The sequence below is a fragment of the Erpetoichthys calabaricus genome, chromosome 6, assembly GCF_900747795.2.
Source record: "Erpetoichthys calabaricus chromosome 6, fErpCal1.3, whole genome shotgun sequence".
Lineage (NCBI taxonomy): Eukaryota > Metazoa > Chordata > Cladistia > Polypteriformes > Polypteridae > Erpetoichthys > Erpetoichthys calabaricus.
In genome coordinates, this window is record NC_041399.2 from 173,275,784 (window position 1) to 173,296,175 (window position 20,392).

The 20,392-nt window shown below is 37.0% G+C and overlaps 1 protein-coding gene across 6 annotated transcripts in view; it reads left to right on the forward strand.

Moving 5' to 3' along the window:
* The window catches only part of pard3aa (par-3 family cell polarity regulator alpha, a), a 971,084-nt gene that overhangs the window by 660,446 nt on the left and 290,246 nt on the right, over positions 1 to 20,392 (forward strand). For all 6 annotated transcript variants that reach the window (XM_028804116.2, XM_028804120.2, XM_051929054.1 and 3 more), the window contains one exon: positions 14,839 to 14,987. In XM_028804116.2, coding sequence (XP_028659949.1) covers positions 14,839 to 14,987 — 149 coding nt within the window. The remainder of the gene's footprint in view (positions 1 to 14,838; positions 14,988 to 20,392) is intronic.

Genomic DNA, 20,392 nt, shown 5'->3' on the forward strand with positions numbered 1-20,392 from the left:
ATGTTAGATGCTCATCATAATGCCACAGTGCAGTCACATGCTGAGTAGAAAACTGGTGATGTGACAGTAGAGTGAAGCAGTGTTGAACAAAGTAGTTCTGGCTGCGTGGAATGGATTCCATGAAATGATTCTGGCAGCAGCACGAATGTGAGACATTGCTGAAGGCAGAGGTCATGGTTTTAAAAAATCAATAATATTATCTACTCACCTGAATCCAGACATGGAAGAGAAATGAGAAAACTTGAATGGCTTAGAATCACACAATTGTGAAGTACAGACTTCCATTTGCACCCTAAGATCAGGTGTTTTTTGTTAATAAGTTGCTTAGCAACAGTGATTGAAAGGGGGAGCTGGTTTTTGGTTAGCAGTAGAAAGCATATGAAAGCAGTAGCTAAAGGCAAAGCTGAAAGTCCAATTTTGATTTTTCTTCTGCTTTTTGCATTCACCTTTACATCTACTTGAAGCCTTTTGCCACCTGGTCTGTGCCATTTGCATTTACTGTAGTTAATAAAAATAATAAGCGAAGTTGTCCATAACTTGTTAGCACTGAACACACACAAGGTGGGTACTCAAGGCTCCAAGTTTGGGACAAAATATAGCCTACTCTCTTTCCCTTTCTAAATTAGGAATCTGCGCAAACTTTGTCAGAATGAGGATCAGTGGTGTGGATTTGCAAACTAGACAAACACATATTTAGCTTTATATATTAAATAAACATGGATATGGTCTTTACATACCCCTTTCCAGACCCCAGCTACCAAAGACATAGCCTTAGGAACAGCGCAGATAGATATTGATTCTGGGTGCCATCACACAGTATTTAGAGTTTTGCTCTTTTGCTCTAGCAGTCACCCTTCTCTTCCTCCTCCTACCACTGCTCTTCTTCCATTTCTACAGATGTATTCTTCTGTTCCAGGTAAGTCCTTCTCACAGCTGCATTCCTGACTCAGAAGCTCAGCTGGCTGAGGAAGAGAGGGTTATTCATATGCCTGCAGACAGATGTTGCCAGACTATGGGTTAAGCCACTCACTTTGTCCCTACTGCAGACAGTGTTTCAGCAGACTGGTATGACAGTTGACCATCCAAGGTCCACTTGCACTAGGGTGACCACACATGAGTAGGACTTGGACCGATTCATCTGAGAGAACATTTTAGTTCTGCTGCCCTCACTGCTGAAACTGCTGCCAGATACAATATCTACAATAGTGATTAAACAGTGAGGGACAGGCTCCATGCTGCTGGTCTTAGAGCAAGGTGACCTGTCACAGGCCTTTTGTTTTCACCTCCTACATAACCTGACCACACACAGCTACTTTAGTCAGAGTTGTCTTGAGAGATGAATACTAGTGTACTAGTGCTGCCTTGACCTGTTTTCATTTCCGACCTTTAGCCTATAGTGCAGTTTTGAGATGTGTTGGATCATAATATCCTAAAACATGAACTTCTGACTGCTGTAAAAGACAAAACCTAAGACACACCACACTAAACAATCCCATGTGCAAAATAAAGGTTTTTATTATATAAAATACCTTCTTATAGACCAGTACATTCCACAGCTTTCCAATAAACACTCCTCCTTTTCCTCCTCCAGGTGAGCCTTGCCTTCTGCCTCCCTCCTCTGACTTACTGGAGGACATGGCTGGATGGTTTGCTTTTATGTCAGACACAGGAGTACTTCTGGTACCAGGGCATAGACAGACGAAAGCACTGATGGGTCAGATGGAAGCCTCCTGAAACAGGGAGTCCTTCTCCCTGCAGTGCCCCCTGGCAGCACCCAAGAACCCTGACAGGGTTGTCCCTCAGGACTATAATTCCCATAAATCCCTGCCAGTGTCCTTTCAGGGTCCATGCCATTGGAGCACTGCCATCTGTTATACTGGGGGAGGAACTGATCTTGATATCCCAAATGTGTTATCTGTCCCTTTGCATGGGATGTTGATTCAGTCCCATCCTAGCCGGGTTATGCCTCCTTCCATACTGTCCTTCCATTACGGTACCCAGCCGGTAAAGGGTCCAGGGCAGCCTTTACATTGCCAATGGTTAGCATCTTTGTCAGAACCTCTTCTAGGATAACATTGCTTCGGTGCAGGACATCTCATGATGGCAGAGAAGTGAAATACAAAATGGAAAATTGTAGCAGATGGTGTTGTACATAGATCATGTGGGCATGAAAGATGAGCCAGAACTGGCAACAATGATTTGTTGAGGTTTTGAATGCAAAGCAGTGGTTCTGAAAGTATTGTAAACTTTTTTTTAAAAGTTATCCTTTCATGTTGTTTTTTTGCAAGTTATGCTTCTTTGAAAAGATTAGATCTTTGTTAGCTGCAGTGTGTATATATCATTATTTTATTGTCAAAAATCAAATATAAGGTAGAATGGGCAGCATTGCAATCAGGTGTCAGACTCTTGTGGCTTAACAAATGCACAGATCCTATCAACAACATAATGGGCGCTCATAAGAAGGAATAAAATTCTCAAACATCAAAAAGGACCATAATTATTCCACATATTTCGAGCAAATCGTAACACATTAAATGTAACTGCAGTGAAACTATAAAGGTGACTTTAACCTCAGCAAACCCAGATCTTTACTATTGGAATCCTGAAAAATAATTGACAGCTTCCTTCACGTAATCTTTTTTCTGCAATTAAAACTTATATACTGTATACAGTATTAGCCATATTACCTGTGGAAGACATCAGTCGAATACATTTTAGAATATTTGATGTTTGATATCTCCTGCCCTATGTGTACCTTCAACCTCATGCATTTTTCCTCAGAATCCATATGTGTCTGAACCTCTCTTGCCTGCCGCTCCATGTCTTGATCTCGTTCCTGTAAAGCCTGCTTCTCAGACTCTGTCATTTCAAGGCACCTTGTTTGCCTCCTGTCTGCTTTTTGACAACCTCTAATGGTAGATGGTCCACCATTACCCTCTCTGAAAACATCCTTCATACTCATGCTAATGTTTTCTGACTGTGAAGATGACTCCCAGTGTGCTTCCTATGCCTTTATTAGTCCTTGTGTACCTCAGCCTCTCTTGCCTGGCACTTCCTCAACTGAGAAAAGTCAAAATGGCCAGTCAGATTGCTCAGAGGGACTGGATACACACGCAGATTTTAGCATATTAATATATAGTTGATATCTTTTGGGACATATCTGAAAATATTCCTTCTTACAGTATATATTGTATATTTTCTATTTTTGCAGAAGTTGTGTTTATTGAAACCACATAGTGACTTTTAATTACTTGTAATGCTTTCTGACTTGTATGCTGTCTCTAAAAATATAAAGAACATATAAAATTAAATTTAATCTTTAGGGCTTACAAGTAAAATTACAAGTTTTGGACAGATGCTAACCCAAACAAGAATGGCATCTGTTCTGAATCCTAAGAGCAGCTTGAAGTTCCTGTCCGCAAATTATAAGTACAGACGTCAATGCAAACTTTCTGTCCAAACAAAAGGGGTCAAATGTCAGCAGTGAGAAGTGGAATTTTAATATAACTAGGGGTTAGAATGTGAACCAGATTCCTATAATAGAATTACTGATAAGTGTCTTGCAAGCAGAAAAATGAGTCTTTGTTTGTCTATGTTCTTAGTAAATGGTGTATCACAAAACTTGCATTAAAAGTTAGTTGAAAATGTTTGAGGTTAACGACAGTTTTGCAATTCTTGTTATTTTTTGTTCTTAATTTGTTATGCTATGCATCAAATTGGTACATACTGTGCCATTTATGTGATTTGCTGGTTAAGCACATCTACACTGTTAAAGTATGTTGACTTTCAGGGTGACAAAATGACATTAATGCTATTGCGCTTATGTGCTCAGCTGCTTAGCTTTGATTCACAACTGTAATGAATTGAATAATGTTACATTTTAGCATGCATGTCAGTACACTTCATGAAGTCCGACCCTTGAGAACAATTTTATTAAGTAGGTGTAGCCTGCTTTCTGTGCTAAGTGTCAGATTAAGCCCAATGGCCCATTAGAAGTTAGATACTTGATTCATGTGTGTTCATGTTTAACAGTGTCTGTGAAATCTCTGTGTTCATTCAGTCATGGCATCCTAATAGTCTGTGGCTCAGGCTCCTCCTGCCTGATGGATCTCAAATGTTAAAACTATTGATGCAAAAATCTGATCTGTGGTCGAGTTTGGGCAGGGGGATGGAGTGTGCAGTATATGGATTCAGTATCACACTACGTACAATGAGCACATTCTTCTCACATCTGTATTGTCTCATTTCAATTTGTTTCAGTCTTGAGAGATTTAAAAAGAAAACTAAACGATAAATGAAAAGCTTGTAAAAACCCTTTTATCTCTATATCCATTTGTAAAGCTGGAATGGTGGATTAATTGTGTCTTTCACTTTGAGAGTTAACCTACACCATGGTCACTAGGCTTGCAAGGAAATAAAAAATGGGAACATTTTACATCCTAAAAAGTGGTTTAATTTTTGAACTATCATGTTGTATGCTAAACATAATCAAGCAGTTTACATCATATTTTATTAAAATGAATGCTAATGCAATCACGTCTCTAGTTTTGTGTTTTTATTCAAGGTAAATATGTTAAATATGTTTACTTTTTGAAGATGGAAAAGAGGCACACATTAGGTAAGAATGGCAAGTAAAGAAAGGACTGAATTCTGAGTTAACCAAGGTTTAGAAATTTGTGGTTGCTTAACAATTGAATCTTACTCCATGGACATAATTCTGTATAAAGAAATATACCTCTTTATACCAGTTTCATAAGTACTTCATAAGTGCATCTTCATGAATTGATGGTCTTTCATCCATATATTACCAGACCCACTAATGCATTTCAGGTGGTAGATTGTTGGGTGCATAGCAGGAACAAGCCCAAGATGACTAGTCTATCACATGGTTCATTCACACTCACATTCAGCGTCCAGGTGTAGAAACAAATAAGTGGTGGTACTCTGTTTTTTGTTACCTGCTTGGTTCTCCTCCTGATTTGTTGAATTTTTTTTTTAACTGTGCCCCTTTGGAGTTTTCAGCACTGTGACATATGTACATTTAATCAGAGAGTTCCCCCCATGGAGTTTTGATCAGGATGATATTTGCACATTAGATTGGATATCTAATATCTGAACATGAAGTTATCAGTTAGGTCAATGCAATTATGTAGCCCATGTGTTGTTTATTAAATTAATTTTCCTTTGCATTTTTATTATTTTATGTTGCCCACAGTCCCAGCAATATTTTCAATGTACTGTATACGGTTATTTGCATTATTCATAACAATTTGAATGGACACAATTCTCAGTTCTCTGAGTAGTCTATGTAGTTATAACAAAGAAATAATGTTATTTAGATTACATTATCAGCTTATGATTGAACACCATAGTCTCGTGTATCAAACCACTAAAAAGACAGCGACCAGCAGCTGACATGCTTAACTTCCTTAGATAAAAGAACTGAATTTTTTTCAACAGCAGAAATGTTATGTGTAATAGGAACATGTAAATTCCAAAACATCGACATAATCACGGTAGGAAAGGCACCTCTAGTATCCACTGCTGTACTGATGAAAATTTATTATGTGTGTTTCGTGTGATAAGTGATACACATTCCACAGTTTGTACAGTTTCATTGCTGAGTGATTGGCTTCATCAAAGTTATTGTTATTAGTGAAATGCAGGTATTTTATAATGAGTGAAAGATAACACTCATAACTTTCCTCGAAGTGGGTGTCTGCAACAAACAGGTTTGTAGTCCAGTGCCATCCCTCGTCTGGTTTACACACTATGCTCTGCAGTATCAAGAAAATTAAAAGAAAAACACATATCATCTGCAGGTTTACTCTGACTTTTCCAACACTGTTCAGCATAGTGGTTCACTTCAACAACTATTTTCTACACCAGACTATCCTCAAAAATCACAAATAGTCCAGATAATCATGATCGACAGACTTTATGAGGCCTGGGTTACCAGTAAATGGACAACGAGATGGTGCAGGATTATCAGCAGTAGTATGAAGCCAACACCAAACACGAACATCACTGACACTTGACAGGTCAGCTGTCTACTGAACAGGTGTCAGTTTCACTGTCAGTCTCATTGTCTGATGACCAATTCATATTGTCAATACTATCACTCAATTCAAGCAATTTAATTACAGTTTGTTCCAAAACTGGCCTTGCATCATTTCATTTGGCATTGTGTTTTTGGTTGAAGGCTCCACCTCAGTCATGAATATTGATGAATTTCCTTGTGGTACTATAAAGAGGCAGAGCACATAGAAATATTCATGATTTTTTTTTTTTTTTTTTTTCAGCTTAGTTGTATTTCATTCACTAGATAGCAGCAGAATATTGTCGCGAGAGATATACAGGCTTAACACTGATCATTAAAATAGATCATTACACATCTCCCAGAGTCTGACTCGGGCTTAACTATATTTACATAAATAATTCTGAGCTCGAGTCATGCTTAGAAATGGAGGTTAATAAGACTAAAACAGGTAGCTTTGTCCATATCGCTAAAATTACTCGAAGCATCCATCATCTTAAGCAGTTTTGCATACACCAGAACATTTCCTTAAGCCTAGTTTTAATAATCTACATGGAATGATTTTGAAAGGCATTTGCTGTTGCCTCCACGCCTATTTTATCATAGTGTTGTGTTGCGTCTTAGGCATTATTAATTACTTTATGAAATACCACATGCACTTCAGAGCAGGTTATCTACTTGAAGCTAGGCATGTTCAGGCCTGGCCAGTACTTGGATGGGAAACCATCTAAGAAAGCTTGGGGTGCTGCTTGAAGAGATGTTGTTGAAACTAGCATGGGGTGTTTACCCAGTGGTCTGAATGTGGATTCCAAAACTCCAGTGCAGTGATGGAGACGCTGTGCTGTAAAATCGAGGTCCTGGCTCTCCTTGGACATAAAATATCCCTGGGGATCCTTTGTAAAGAGTAGGGTGTATTCTGATGGCCAGGCTCTACTGCCCACCACGACCTAGTCATTCTGGCCCCTTAATCTTTCCCTATCTCTAATTGGCTATCTGTCTCACTACTTCACAATCCGATGGCTAAAGTGTGGTACTGATGCAAAAACAGCTGCTGTCACATAATCAGGTAGATGCTACATGTTAGCAGTGGTTGGAATGGCTCCTCACTCACTGAATCGCTTTGAGTAGTGAGAAAAATGCAATAAATGTAAAGAATTATTATTTTTATTATTTTTAAGGGCAATATATATAGTGCAAGTGTCTGCACAAACTCAAACTATAAAACCTAAGTGGCTCTGGTATGTTTATTAGTTTCCCACCATAAATGACACTTGTAGAACTGCATAAAAGTTTGCTTTCTGCCTTTGGCTCATTAGATAACAATAAGCAAGTCATCTAAGCTGCCTGTCCTAAAATTTTGTAATATGTACAGAAAATGCTAATAATTTACTAATCTTGAATATGCTGTTGGTCAGGTTGACTGTTTGTCAATCTCTCTGTCTGTCTGTTTGACCAACTGACCGCCTATATCCATTTATCGGTCTGTTGTAAAAGCATAACATGTATGAAAATCACAAACAATTACAAAGAGATGTGGCACCTGCAGGCAAATCCTGTATAATTGAAGACAAAATGCAAGTTGTAAACGCGTTAAAAAAACAAAAGAAACATCTTCACAGATGCAAGTCTCAAGAGTGACTGCTCGAAGATGGCGACACTTCCAGTTAAATACAGGCTAGGCAGAAATAGGGGAGTCCAGGTGATAATACCAGAAATGACGTCAGAGGTAGTAAGGTTGTCAATTATCTGGCCTGCAGAGGGAGGAAGAAAGAGGCCTTTGTATACGGAGCCACCCTGCAGATCAGCAAGGAATTACTACCACCACAGCCTTTAAGCTGTCCCCAATTTGCATGTGTGTGACACATGCTGAATCTCACATTAAGGCTTTACTCTTAACTGTCATAACTGTTAAAAAATTTAAACTTTTTGTAATGTGTTTTCAGATTTAATAGATAGTTTTACTTTTTTTTAAAAAAATCTGGTCATTTTACAGTGTTGACTTACTATTATGCAGAGGAGCACAATACACTCTGATAAGCAGGGAAGACCATAATTGTGCCATATTATAATAATCTTATACAGTAAGTTTGTAATTTGTGAGTCTGTGGTCCTCTGTATACTGTATGTCAGTGTTTCCCAACCTCGGTCCTGAGGACCCCCTGTGGCTGCAGGTTTTTGTTCCAACCACATTCCTAATCAGTGACAACACCTGATAGCACTGATCTCATTTAATTAGCTAGTATTATTTTTCTCTTATTCTACATTCAGAAAAGCACAGCAGCATGATTTTTACATTTATAAGACATTTAGAAATATTTCTGCTTTTTCTATAGATTTAAATGCTTAACTCTCTTTTGTTGATTTCATTACATTTTGCCCTTTCTCTGTGCAGTTTTTCCCCTTTGTTGTATCTTATTAATGACAATTAAAAATGAGCAGAGCAGACACGCTGGCAAACAACACTGAATAATCAAAGGCTGCAACTACTTTAGCATCAGACCCACTAATTAGTAAATAATAGATTAATTAAACAATTAGAACACCTAGAAAAGTAGAATGAAAATCAAGATGAAAATATTGTTAAAAAGAAAAAAATGCACTATTCCCATATAACTGCTTGGTACATTTTAATATATATATATATATATATATATATATATATATAATATAGCTACCAAACTTAGTTTTCTAATTTCTATATTGTTCCCAAAACACAGAACTTGGGAAATAACACATCACTTAATTAGCCTGGGAGTCCAATTAAAAACAGAAGCTGGTTGGAACAAAAACCTGCAGCGACAGGGGGGCCACAGGACCAAGTTTGGGAAACACTGCTTAAAACTTAGAACTCCATTTGAGTTTTTAAATTTGGGAAAGTTTTGGTACTGTATGTCAGGGAAAAATTATGATGCTTTATTTTGCACAGGCCCCATTCTTTAAAAGAAATAAAGGATTCATCAATATATCTGTCATCGTATTGATTTTTTAGCTAACAGACAATACATGCTTTTACTTAAATAGGAAATGCAAAGTGAAACTCTGATGAAGTAATCATCGGCTTATTTTCCAAAAGGTCAAAGAGAAACCCATAAATAATTGTAAAATGTTAGACCCTAGAAGCAACTGACCCTGACCAGTGTCCATTACTTGTCCCTAGGGGGTACGTTGCCCAGTTTGGAATTTTGAACACTCTTTGATCATTTTGTGACAGCTTCCAGAGCTGTAAAACATGCATGTTTTGGGGTGGGAGTCGGTGTCAAACTAGAATAAGCTATTTTTGAGGCTCATTTGTATTTCTGTTATGAGAAGAAACTTTAAATACCAACAAGGAGCAGGAACCCCCTGAAATGAAGACTGCATTACAGTATATAAAAGCTATAAGCATTCCTGTGTAACCAGTCTATAGTCTTCAGGAATTAAATCCTTATTGCATACAGTTGCTACATAGCCAGTTATAGAATTACAGAAGTGACAGTTATTTACATATAATCCTGAATGACTGGTGCAGTAAAAGCTACTACTAGGAATGCCTGGTTTAACAAACTTTGGTAATATCAATTACTGATTAAACTGTATTTTCCGACACCGGAACTAATGTCTCTTTTGTTCCTAACATTATTCCATCATTCAGCATTTCTTTACTACATGTGGTTAGTTTGCAGATTATAGTAAATGTATCAGTTGCACAAAATAAAAATAAAATTATTTTTTCTAAAATTTTCATTGACTTTTTCCTTATAACTTAAAAATGACTGCAAATCAAGTGAAATGCATTTAGAAAATAGTGGTGCACAAAAGTGCTTAATAGATGAAATAGTCTGAAAACAATATAAATTGTCTTGACAGGGGCAACACGGAAACCCCAGAAAATTACGGACCTCTGCTTTGAAGTGTTCCCCCGTAGGTTTGTGCAATGTACCCAAACTGAAAAAGTACAGAAAACCCCAATTTTTAAAGCACTACACTACCAACATTTTGTTAAGTTGGTTACTAGAAGTAAATGGTAGTTTTCACGAACCTTGTAGTCTGTCTTTTATTAGCGTGATTCCAACTCCCACTCCCTCCCACCCCCAAACCAACTGCATTCCCCATAGGACATCCCACCCTCCCTTCTCTTCAAACATATAAATTTAAAATAATCTCCTTGAAGACTCCAAAGACGGGGCACCCAGAACTTCACCAAATTCCTTATATAGACATACAGGTGCACAATTGTGTGGCGTAGAAGGGGGGCTGCTGTGAGGCAGGGGTGGGGGTTTAGGTAGTGTAGTTCTTTGCTTTGGTGCTGAGATTCAAAAGCTAGTATCGATACTGAAGTCAAAAATGTACTACTGACCCAGCACATGCCCCATACATACAAAACATTTAATTACATGCTGAATAATATTAGATTATGAGAAAAATCAGCACTGCCTTGAGTGGGCTCAGAAATGGATGGATGAACAGGAATGGAAAAGCAGCTGTCTAATATAGCCCATACTGTAGTCAATCGATTTGAACTACTGTTTCAATAAAACACTTTTGTATTTATTCCAGTTTATTTATTTTCTGTGTTAATCTAGACATTTACAACTGACAGGGTTTTATATGTTTTTTACAGTTTTGAAAATTGGATGAACTTTTTCCTGTTACTGCAAGTGAAAATATAAGTCGTTGGGCCTCTGTTGGTTTTTGTTGTCACGTGTGCTCATTATTAGTTATCTGTTTTGCAGTACAGTAAAGAAGTCACTCATTCACAGGAAATAAAACTAATATAAAATGGAGAAAGTAAAAATTCTTAATTCTGCATAAGAATTAATGTCAGTCTATGACACAGGGCAATTATCTCATATTGTAATCTTTCTGCTATTGAATAGAAGTGCTGAAAAATGCACTGAATTAAATGGGAAGCTCAATCAAAAGCCGATATCATTAATTTTATCCAAACAGTAACAATTACCCAAGAGTAGACACAGGTGCAAACAAAAACAAACGTTAAAGAGGAGCAGCTACTGCCATGACATTTTCACTTGTGTGATCATTAGCGCGCACTGTTCTAAATAACTGAGACATCTCAATGTAAATAACACCGCGAAGTCTTAACAAGCCGGATAAGAGTAACATAGTCATACTTATTCAACTCAGATAAAAAGTGAATGAATTCTCTCAGGATTTCTGACACAGTGATGGTAGAAGTTGAGAATTAACTCTTAAAAAATGAATAAAAATAAAGTTTGTGGCTTCTTAATTTAAGTGAAGTAAATTTGTGGTGGGAAGAACAAATTCCTGTGACTTCAGCACCAACTTGTGCTTTTTTGTATACTTGTTGCATCAAATATTTGAAATATTAGAATGTGTGATTGTAATAAAAAGTCATTTTCCCCCTCTAATAGTGGGCTAAATCCCTAGTAAAGGATCAAAAATACTACCATTTTAGTAATATCTTAAATGTAAATAGTCTAAAACAATACCCCACATGCATATGTTTGAAATTTGTAATGTTTAACCTTCTAGTAATGTCTTTTAGAGTGCTAAGACCACCAGTAAAAAAAAAAATCACAAATATTATATCCGTGGTCTGCAGCCTCAAACCATCAAAAATCACTCTCCACATGCCTACATTACTGATCCCCATTTTTATTTAAGTGTTATAATTAGAAGTAGTTTTGACACCTTGTATTCTGTTACGTTGTGAAGCCCTAGGGTTTGGTGATGTGGCATTCACAACCTCAAGTCATCATCATTTTTGTTAGAGACACATATTGGTTTCTCTTTGTCATAAGGTTGTAACCTTCTGCATTAAATATGATCCAAAAATGGCCTAAAACGTAGGGTGTTTCAGGTTTAGAGGGTCTAAAGTAGGGTGACAACTTGAAAAAAGCTCAATATCTTGCATAACTAGACTTCCAGACAAGTCAAACGGTACAACATATGTCAAGATTTTCTCTACTGGAAAGTCAAGAGGTGCCGGACAAATAAACTGGAATGATTTCAAAGTGTTCTTAAGTAATTGTTTTATTTTCTGTGTGGCCTTTTCATAACGTTTCATCATTGGCATTGATTTTTTTTTTTTTTATAAAGGCAGTCATTACAGGTAACATGCATCTGATGGTGTATGCTAACCACAGCTTTCTAAGTGTAAATTTTGTTTGCCCCAGTTTGCATCTGCAGTGACAGACAAATGTTTTTTTCATCGTTTCTTCTCCAGAGTATAATCATGGAAGAAAATCTACCAATTTATCTCCCAGACCTGCATCAAATACTTTATTGCCTATAACTACAACTATATTGAAAATTTTATACTTGGAGCAAAAATCAAAGAATATTGTAATGCTGAATATTCATATTTATGTGTTTTTTTAAGAAATTGTTTGAAACTTACAGCTGGCATCAACCATTCTCCCATTCCCCTTCATTTTAAATATGTCTGTTATGATTTCTCTTGTTTGCATCAACAACAACAACATTTATATAGCACATGTTCATACATATGATGCAGCTCAAAGTGCTTTACAGGATGAAGAAAGAGAAAAAAAGACAAAATATAGAAATAAAATTAGGCAATATTAATTAACATAGAATAAAACTAAGGTCTGATGGCCAGGGAGGACAAAAAAAAACTCCAGATGGCTGAAAAAAAAAAAACAACGCCAAATCTGCTGGGGTTCCAGGCCACGAGACCACGATTTAAACTCCTTGATACTTTTTGGCATTATAAGGATGGAAGACAAATCTTTTTCTTTATGTAGATTGTTATTTTTCTCCTTTCATTAGAATTTTAGAACATTCATTTTTAATAGACTTTTAGCATTAGGTGGTCATTTTTTCCACCATTATTCTGTTAAAATTAGTTCACTACATGCAAAAAACGCATAATACACACTACAATATGGATCCTCCAAAGTTGCTTGCCATTTTATCTTATCTTGATGATTTCACACTGTCTTCACAGTGCATAATAAGCAACAGAATAGACAGTAATGGTTAGAATTATATCAAACACATACCATTTTTTTTTTGGTTTGTGGAAATGCGAGTCATCTTTTGTCAGTGTTTAATGAATGTCTGTTTTTACTGGGCTGTAAAAGTTTTATTCAATTTCATATCATTTCATTTTTATTTGGAACTCTTCAGAATTGTTAGATGTGAGCGCCTGGCTTGAAGTAAGACAAAAATGTCTAACTGAAGTGTCCATTTGTACATGGCTGTTTTGATTCTGAGAGGGGTTTTCATTGTTTGAAATTTAGTACCGTTTCCCAAGATCTTTCATTAAATAGTTGGGTTTGTGTTAGAAAGCCATACATTTAACAAGGACTGATTTTTATTAACAAATGCCAGCAGGAGTTGCATATCCTGCATTGTCTTTTTCATTTCTAAAGCTGCCATGTTTTATATTTACCTGCAGGTTTATGATCATTGAAATTTCATTTAAAAGGTCTTAACTGGGATACTCGGTGAAATGCTTTTCATAAAAGAATGCGGGTTTGTGTCGAGAACGTTCGTCTCTCTTTGCTTGAGAGCAAGTGTTCTTACCAAGTCGAATCTATGTGGAGAGACTCGAGTTCAAAGTTACAATGGCTTTCAACATGTGACTGGTATTGCCGCCTAGTGGAGACTAGTAAAACTACATAAGGAGTGCATGAAAACAGGCAAATATTTGTTGCCCTTTTAGTTTTCTAATATTTGTATACATTTCATGTGATGAGCATTATCCAGCATAGGCTGAGGTTTGTTGTGTTGGTATTTTTGAAAATAACTTTTTTATATGATTTTTTTTTTACTAATAACTACACAATTAATTAATGATGTTTTGATTGTCTTTTAATAGAAGCTCAACTTGAGAAGGCAATAAAAAGGTCACTGTCCATTTTTAATAGGTTTTGAATCAAAGAGTTGATAAATTCCAGATTTCTTGTAATTACAGCTTTGTGGCTCTTGTCATCAGTTTTCTCTGAAGAACTGAACTGGAGGAGGAGTTCAAAAGACAATTCACTCTAATCATTATTTTTTTCCTACTTCAGTCACCTTTAATAGATTGAAGATCTCAAGAAGACGAATATTTTTTCTCACGAACTTGTTAGTAATGATAAAAATGGTATACGTTGGAATGAAATCATTCAGTTTTTTTTCAATTTTGATATATTTAAAGAAGAAGTGCCATCATTAAAGTCTGGGCTGTGAAATCATTCACTCTGATTCAGGGTAGTTGACCCTTTATTTCTGTAGTAGTGTGGCTTGTTCTCAATCGGTATGGTAAACCTGAATAAAGCAGTAGAATAAGCTGATTGAAGTGGGTGCATAGTTGAAAATTCTAAAATAATTCTGGTTGACTGCATACAGTTTAGACTGTAATATTAACAAATCATGCTAAAAGTAAACAGATTGGGAACAGCAATTTATAATTTTAAATTAGTGTTTTGGTATATAGAATTTATAAAGTGCTTAGGTGGTACTTGTTTTAGGCTCTCATCACTATAAGGGAGCAGATGGTTCGAATGTTGGCTTTACTGTCCTAAACACTAGGACACTTGCATCCCAAAGGTGTGCAGGTTGTGCTTTTTGGAAACTTTGAAAGGACCTTTTGGGTGGTTATGGTGTATGTGGTATTCTATTATTGTCTTGAGCCAGTTGTTTGAGAGTTATGCCTCGACTCTCCATTACTTGTAAAAATGACTTTAAAAAACGTGGATGATGTGGTTTATGATATTTGCTTTGCTCCATGTGTACATTTTGTCTTGTTTTTGTTGTAGGTCCATGCCATCATAACATCCTTAAAGTTTTTTTTACTGATTAGAAATGTTTTATTTGACTTTCATTTTTAGCACACTGAGCCCTGATGTTGACCCAGACAATACCTTCCAGAGAGAGGGATTTGGACGTCAGAGTATGTCGGAGAAAAGGACCAGGCAGTATGCAGATGCCAATCAACTGGACTTCATTAAAACAAGGAAATCAAAAAGCATGGATTTAGGTATTTGAAGAAAAACAAAAAAATGATAACTGCAAGCATTTCTTTTATGAAAAATTCCTCCCCTTCTGTTTGCCAAGTAGTTCAAATATATAAGGTTAGACTTTGCCTACTTAGAGGGGGAACATGTTTGTGTGGTTGGGATGGATGGGTTGGATAGTTATTACTCATCTACACTAAAAATTGCAGACAGTGGAGAAAGATAAATATATTTAAAGGAAGGTATTTGTCATTTATTCCTTATGAAAGGAAGCATTTTAATTTACTCAGACCTCATTCTCTGAAGAAAAGCATTTTGTGGAGTGAAAAATCAGAAGAGATAAGAATAAGAAATAAATATTCTTTATGCCAGCAGTAGATCAGATTAACAACTTTTATAGCTTTTTATTCAATTTCAAGAGAATGGAAGGGCAGAGCTAAATCTAAACTTGAATAGATGACAGTGCCTGCTCAGCTGCTAAACAAACATAAAACGAAATGCGGTACAGTAAATGAGTGTCCCATTTCATTAACTTGAGTGTTCAGCTAAACACTTCGGTAGAAATATTTCTTGTACTGAGCAACATATTGTGTTTATCAATGCATTTCGACAGCTCAGATTCATTTAATTTTACGACACTGAATGCTATTTTCTGTTAAGTGTTCGTAGTCTCATTCATCCTAAGCTGTTGCCAGCTTGTTAAGTTGAAAGAAATTTCTTATGCCACAGTCTTTAATTTCTATATCAGCAGCTACAGTAGCTCAGCACAGTAAGAAACCTGCCTATAACACAGTTTAAATGCATATTGTCCAACTCACTCCATTACCATTCATTTGTTCAGTAGTGTGCGAAAAAATACACTCTGTCTAAAAGCATTTTAGCTGCTGTCCATTGGAAATACGAGTTTCTCAGATATGTGCTTTAATCCAAGGCAGTGCAATGCTGCTGCTGCCAGGGAGGCTGAAGAGGGCTACTAAATCCTGCTGTTGTCGTAGAATAATCACAGCTCCTGCAAATGGCCAAGTTATACAAGATAGAAAGAAAGCTTTGGAAGTGTTGTGTTCAGGCAGTATCTGCTCTCTTTTTCTGTATGATATTGCAAAAGAAAAGAGAAAGGTTTTATCAGCATGCAATCAGTGTTCTAGCCTTTGAGCCTGATGATCTGCGCATGAAGGAGATACAGTTATATTACTTTCCCATCTTTATAACTTTCCCCCTAAAAGGTCATTGTACTCATTTTTTATTTAAGATCGAGTTATGGTGTTATAACAGATACATTGGTCAATCCAGTAGGCATTTAAATTTTATAAAGCTATCTGATTGATTCCTGCCTTATGTCCAGTGCTGCCGAGATAATCTCAATTTACCCACAACCCTAAACTGAATTAATTCTGTGTTATGAGATTTAAATGATCGTGTGTAAAAGCAAAAAAAAAAAAAAAAATTTCTGTAGCTTTCAGTTGATTTAGATGTTAGTATGAATCTGTGTACAGGCAGTTAAGTTTTAAGTATGTGTGAAGAAAAGGACACACTTAATATTTAATGTTGTTAATTATTCAATTTGTAGACTTAGACATAAGACTCGTTCTGAGGTTACCACTAAAGCCATCTGCATTTCTGGTAACTTTGTGTTTCTCTCCCTATCTCACAAAATACTGATGCGCTGGCAATTCAGTTTTTACCCAAGTATAATTTGACCTTTTAGCTTTGGTAATGCAGTCCAGATTTACTAATGAGACCATTTGTTGGTGAGCACAAGGATGAATTGAGAATTGTGTTCCCCATTGATCACCACTGTATACTGAGAGCATGTATGTTAAGAACTCTCAATGAGTATAGATATCCATCTTGTCAGCTTATTTGAATTACACTTGTAGTACAACCACACATGTGCAACTCAGAAATAAATTCTGCTCTGGGACTGAAACTCCTGTTATTAAAGCTTTTTCAAGATACACAACAATATTTGTTGGATCTCTTAGTATTTTCAGTTATGTAGCAAAGATGTCTGCCTTGATGTTTAAAAGAAATGGCACAATGGTCTAAGCATAATAGCATAATAGATTTCAATTTTTTCCCAACTTGTAAGGCAAAACTAGAAGTCTGAGGTGTTTAAGCAGGATGGTGTTGGTAACAAAATTTCAAGAGCTTGGTTTTTAATATCTTTATATTTACTATCCAGTGACAAATAGTAAAACTTGTTTTGCATTTGCATGCTATTCGTAGAATTGACCGATAGTTAACTAATTCAGTTCTTCCCAGTGGGCGGCACGGTGGCGCAGTGGGTAGCGCTGCTGCCTCGCAGTTGGGAGACCTGGGGACCTGGGTTCGATTCCCGGGTCCTCCCTGCGTGGAGTTTGCATGTTCTCCCCGTGTCTGCGTGGGTTTCCTCCGGGCACTCCGGTTTCCTCCCACAGTCCAAAGACATGCAGGTTAGGTGGATTGGCGATTCTAAATTGGCCCTAGTGTGTGCTTGGTGTGTTTGTGTGTGTTTGTGTGTGTCCTGCGGTGGGTTGGCACCCTGCCCAGGATTGTTTCCTGCCTTGTGCCCTGTGTTGGCTGGGATTGGCTCCAGCAGACCCCCGTGACCCTGTGTTCGGATTCAGCGGGTTGGAAAATGGATGGATGGATGGAGTTCTTCCCAGTTTTTGTTGTTTCAGTCCTCCCCTACTACTTCGAGTTTTCCTCTGACATGAGGCCTGGGTTAACGAGTAGCCCAACATTGTCCCTGTTTGTGGGTATGTGCTTAAGCGTGCCTAGTCCAGAGTTTGTTCTAGTTGGTGATACCATAGGATTTGCCTCCCTGTAACCATGAAATTACATTGAGCAGTTCAAGTAAAGTTACAGATAGATGGATGAATGGTTCATCAGGTCAAAGTCAAATATGAGTGAAAGTTGAGATTTGTATCCTAGGAAATTTGACTCCGTGTTATCCTAAACAAAGGTATTCCTAAGAATCTATCAACTTCACCTATACACAAACAGCTTTGTGCATATGTCATTATTTGGGAAACAAGCACAAGATACTTGGGAGATAAAATATTTATATTTCAATCAGCCACAACATTAAAAACACACGCTTAATATTATATAGGTCCCCGGCTATGTCCTACTAAGGCATGGACCTCTGAAGTTGTTCTGTGGATTCTGGCAACAAGATGTTAGCAGCAGCTCCTTTAAGGTCCTGTAAGTTACACTGTTGCGCCTCCATGGATTGGACTTGTTTTTCCAGTTCATACCACAGCTGCTTGGTTGGATTGAGATCTGGGTAATTTGGAGGGCAAGTCAGCACCTTGAACTGTTTGTCATGTTCCTCTTACTATTCCTGAACAGTATTTGCAGTGTGTCAGGGAACATTATTCTGCTGAAAGATTCTACTGCCAAATAGGGAATACTTTTGCCATGAAGATGTGTATGTGGCCTGCAGCTATCTTTAGGCAGGTGGTACATGTCACAGTAACATGCATGTGAATGCCAAGACTCAAGGTTTTCCAGCAAAACATTGCCCAGTGCATCATACTTCCTCTCAGCAGCTTGCCTTCTTCCCATTCTGCATCCTGCTGCCCCTAGTAAATGACACACACTCACCCGGCCATACACATGATCTAAAATAAAACAATTTTTCTGACACCTTTCCCTCATTGCCAGCATTATGTTTTTCACAATTTGTGTTACAATGGCTCTGCCCTGAGATCAGATCAGACGGGCTAGCCTTCGCTCCCCAGACACGTTAATGAGCCCTGAGTGCCTCTTGACCCTGTGGCTGGTTCACTGGTTGTCCTTCCATGGACCACTTTTGGTAGGTACTAACCACTGGATATTGGGAACACCCCACAAGACCTGCAATTTTGGAGATGCTCTGACCCAGTTGTCTAGCCATCAATCACTATTTGGCCCTTGTCAAAGTTGCTCAGATCCTTATGCTTGTCCATTTTTCCTGCTTCCAACATATCTCCTTCAAGAACTGACAGTTCACTTGCTGCCTAATATATGCCATTGTAATGAGGTGACCAATGTTATTCATATCAGTTGTCAGTGGTTTTAATGTTGTGGCTGATCTGTGTGTGTGTGTGTGTGTGTGTATATATATATATATCTATATATATATATATATATATATACTGTATGTATATATATATATATATATATATATATATATATACTGTATGTATATGTGTTCACAGTCAATCATAGAGGCTAATGTTTGTGTGTTTCTTGTACAAAGTTACGTCTTGAAAAACTTTTGAAGTTTAATGAACTTTGAAGTAAGGGGGCTACCTTCCTTCTTAGCTGATAGGGTGATGAGGAAATAGTAAAAATTAAATATAGGTAACATTTTCAAAACTGCTAAATGAGATTTGTGGTCATGGGGAGCCAGAAACATAACATTGGCCACAAGGCAAGAAACAGCTGTAGACACTACAGGACCCACATGCATAAAAATCCAATTTGGAATCACCAGTTGACCAAATTAGCATAATAAGTAATCCCTCTGCAAAGGCTCTGAGTGCATGAGATATTCAGTATAATGAGACATATTTCTGATTAGCAAGTCTTGATTCTTTGGATGGCGATGATTATGGACATCTAGCATCTCCTTTCTCTCGATTCTCTCCCAACCTGGGACTAACTTATCTGAGCTGTGGATTTTACAGCTTTTTAGAGAGGTTTGGGACATGCCTCAGCAGTGATGATCATAAGGCAGAAATCGACAGTGGATGGCATGGTAGTCCTTTGCCTTAGATAGGTTTTATTATGAGTAATTTGTTTTTTTGTTCGACTGGCAGGATTTTTTATGTTTAAGACTTATAGAGCAGTGCAGTACTTGTTGTTATAGTAAAAATATAAGTTTCTAGTTCGCAATTTTAAAAGCTGAAATGCCGACCCCTTGTTTAATTTTCTGTTTGGTTGCTTGTCAAGTGTTGTCACCACGTCAAAAAGGAGGTCACTTAATGCTTTTTAATAACATGTTTGAAGACTCATTTGAACAGGAGAGAGCAGCAGGGATTCTGTTTTGTAACTGTAAAATAAAGAAGAAAAGGAGACTAGCATAGCACTGAAAAATTACAAAAAGACTTCTTAATTACAATCATGTAAACTCATCAGGGTGTCTTTAGTTTGCTTTCCTATGCATTTTTTAGACCTTGTACTAAAAATAGAGTAAGTAAATGGTAGAGTTTATAAATGTGTTATGTTAAAATAATATGTAATTTTTAAATCTTACCTGCTGAGACCTGAATATCTATTTTCTTACAGGAAAAATTGCAATTACAAAAATACTTAGTATGAATCACCTCTTGGTGTTTCTCCTTCCTTCACTAACAGACAGTTTGATAAAGTTTAAGGGTATCAATGGAAGTTTTAGATATATTTTTCATTTTACTACAACTTAAATACCAAAATCAGGCATTCACAGTCAGCCGAGCAT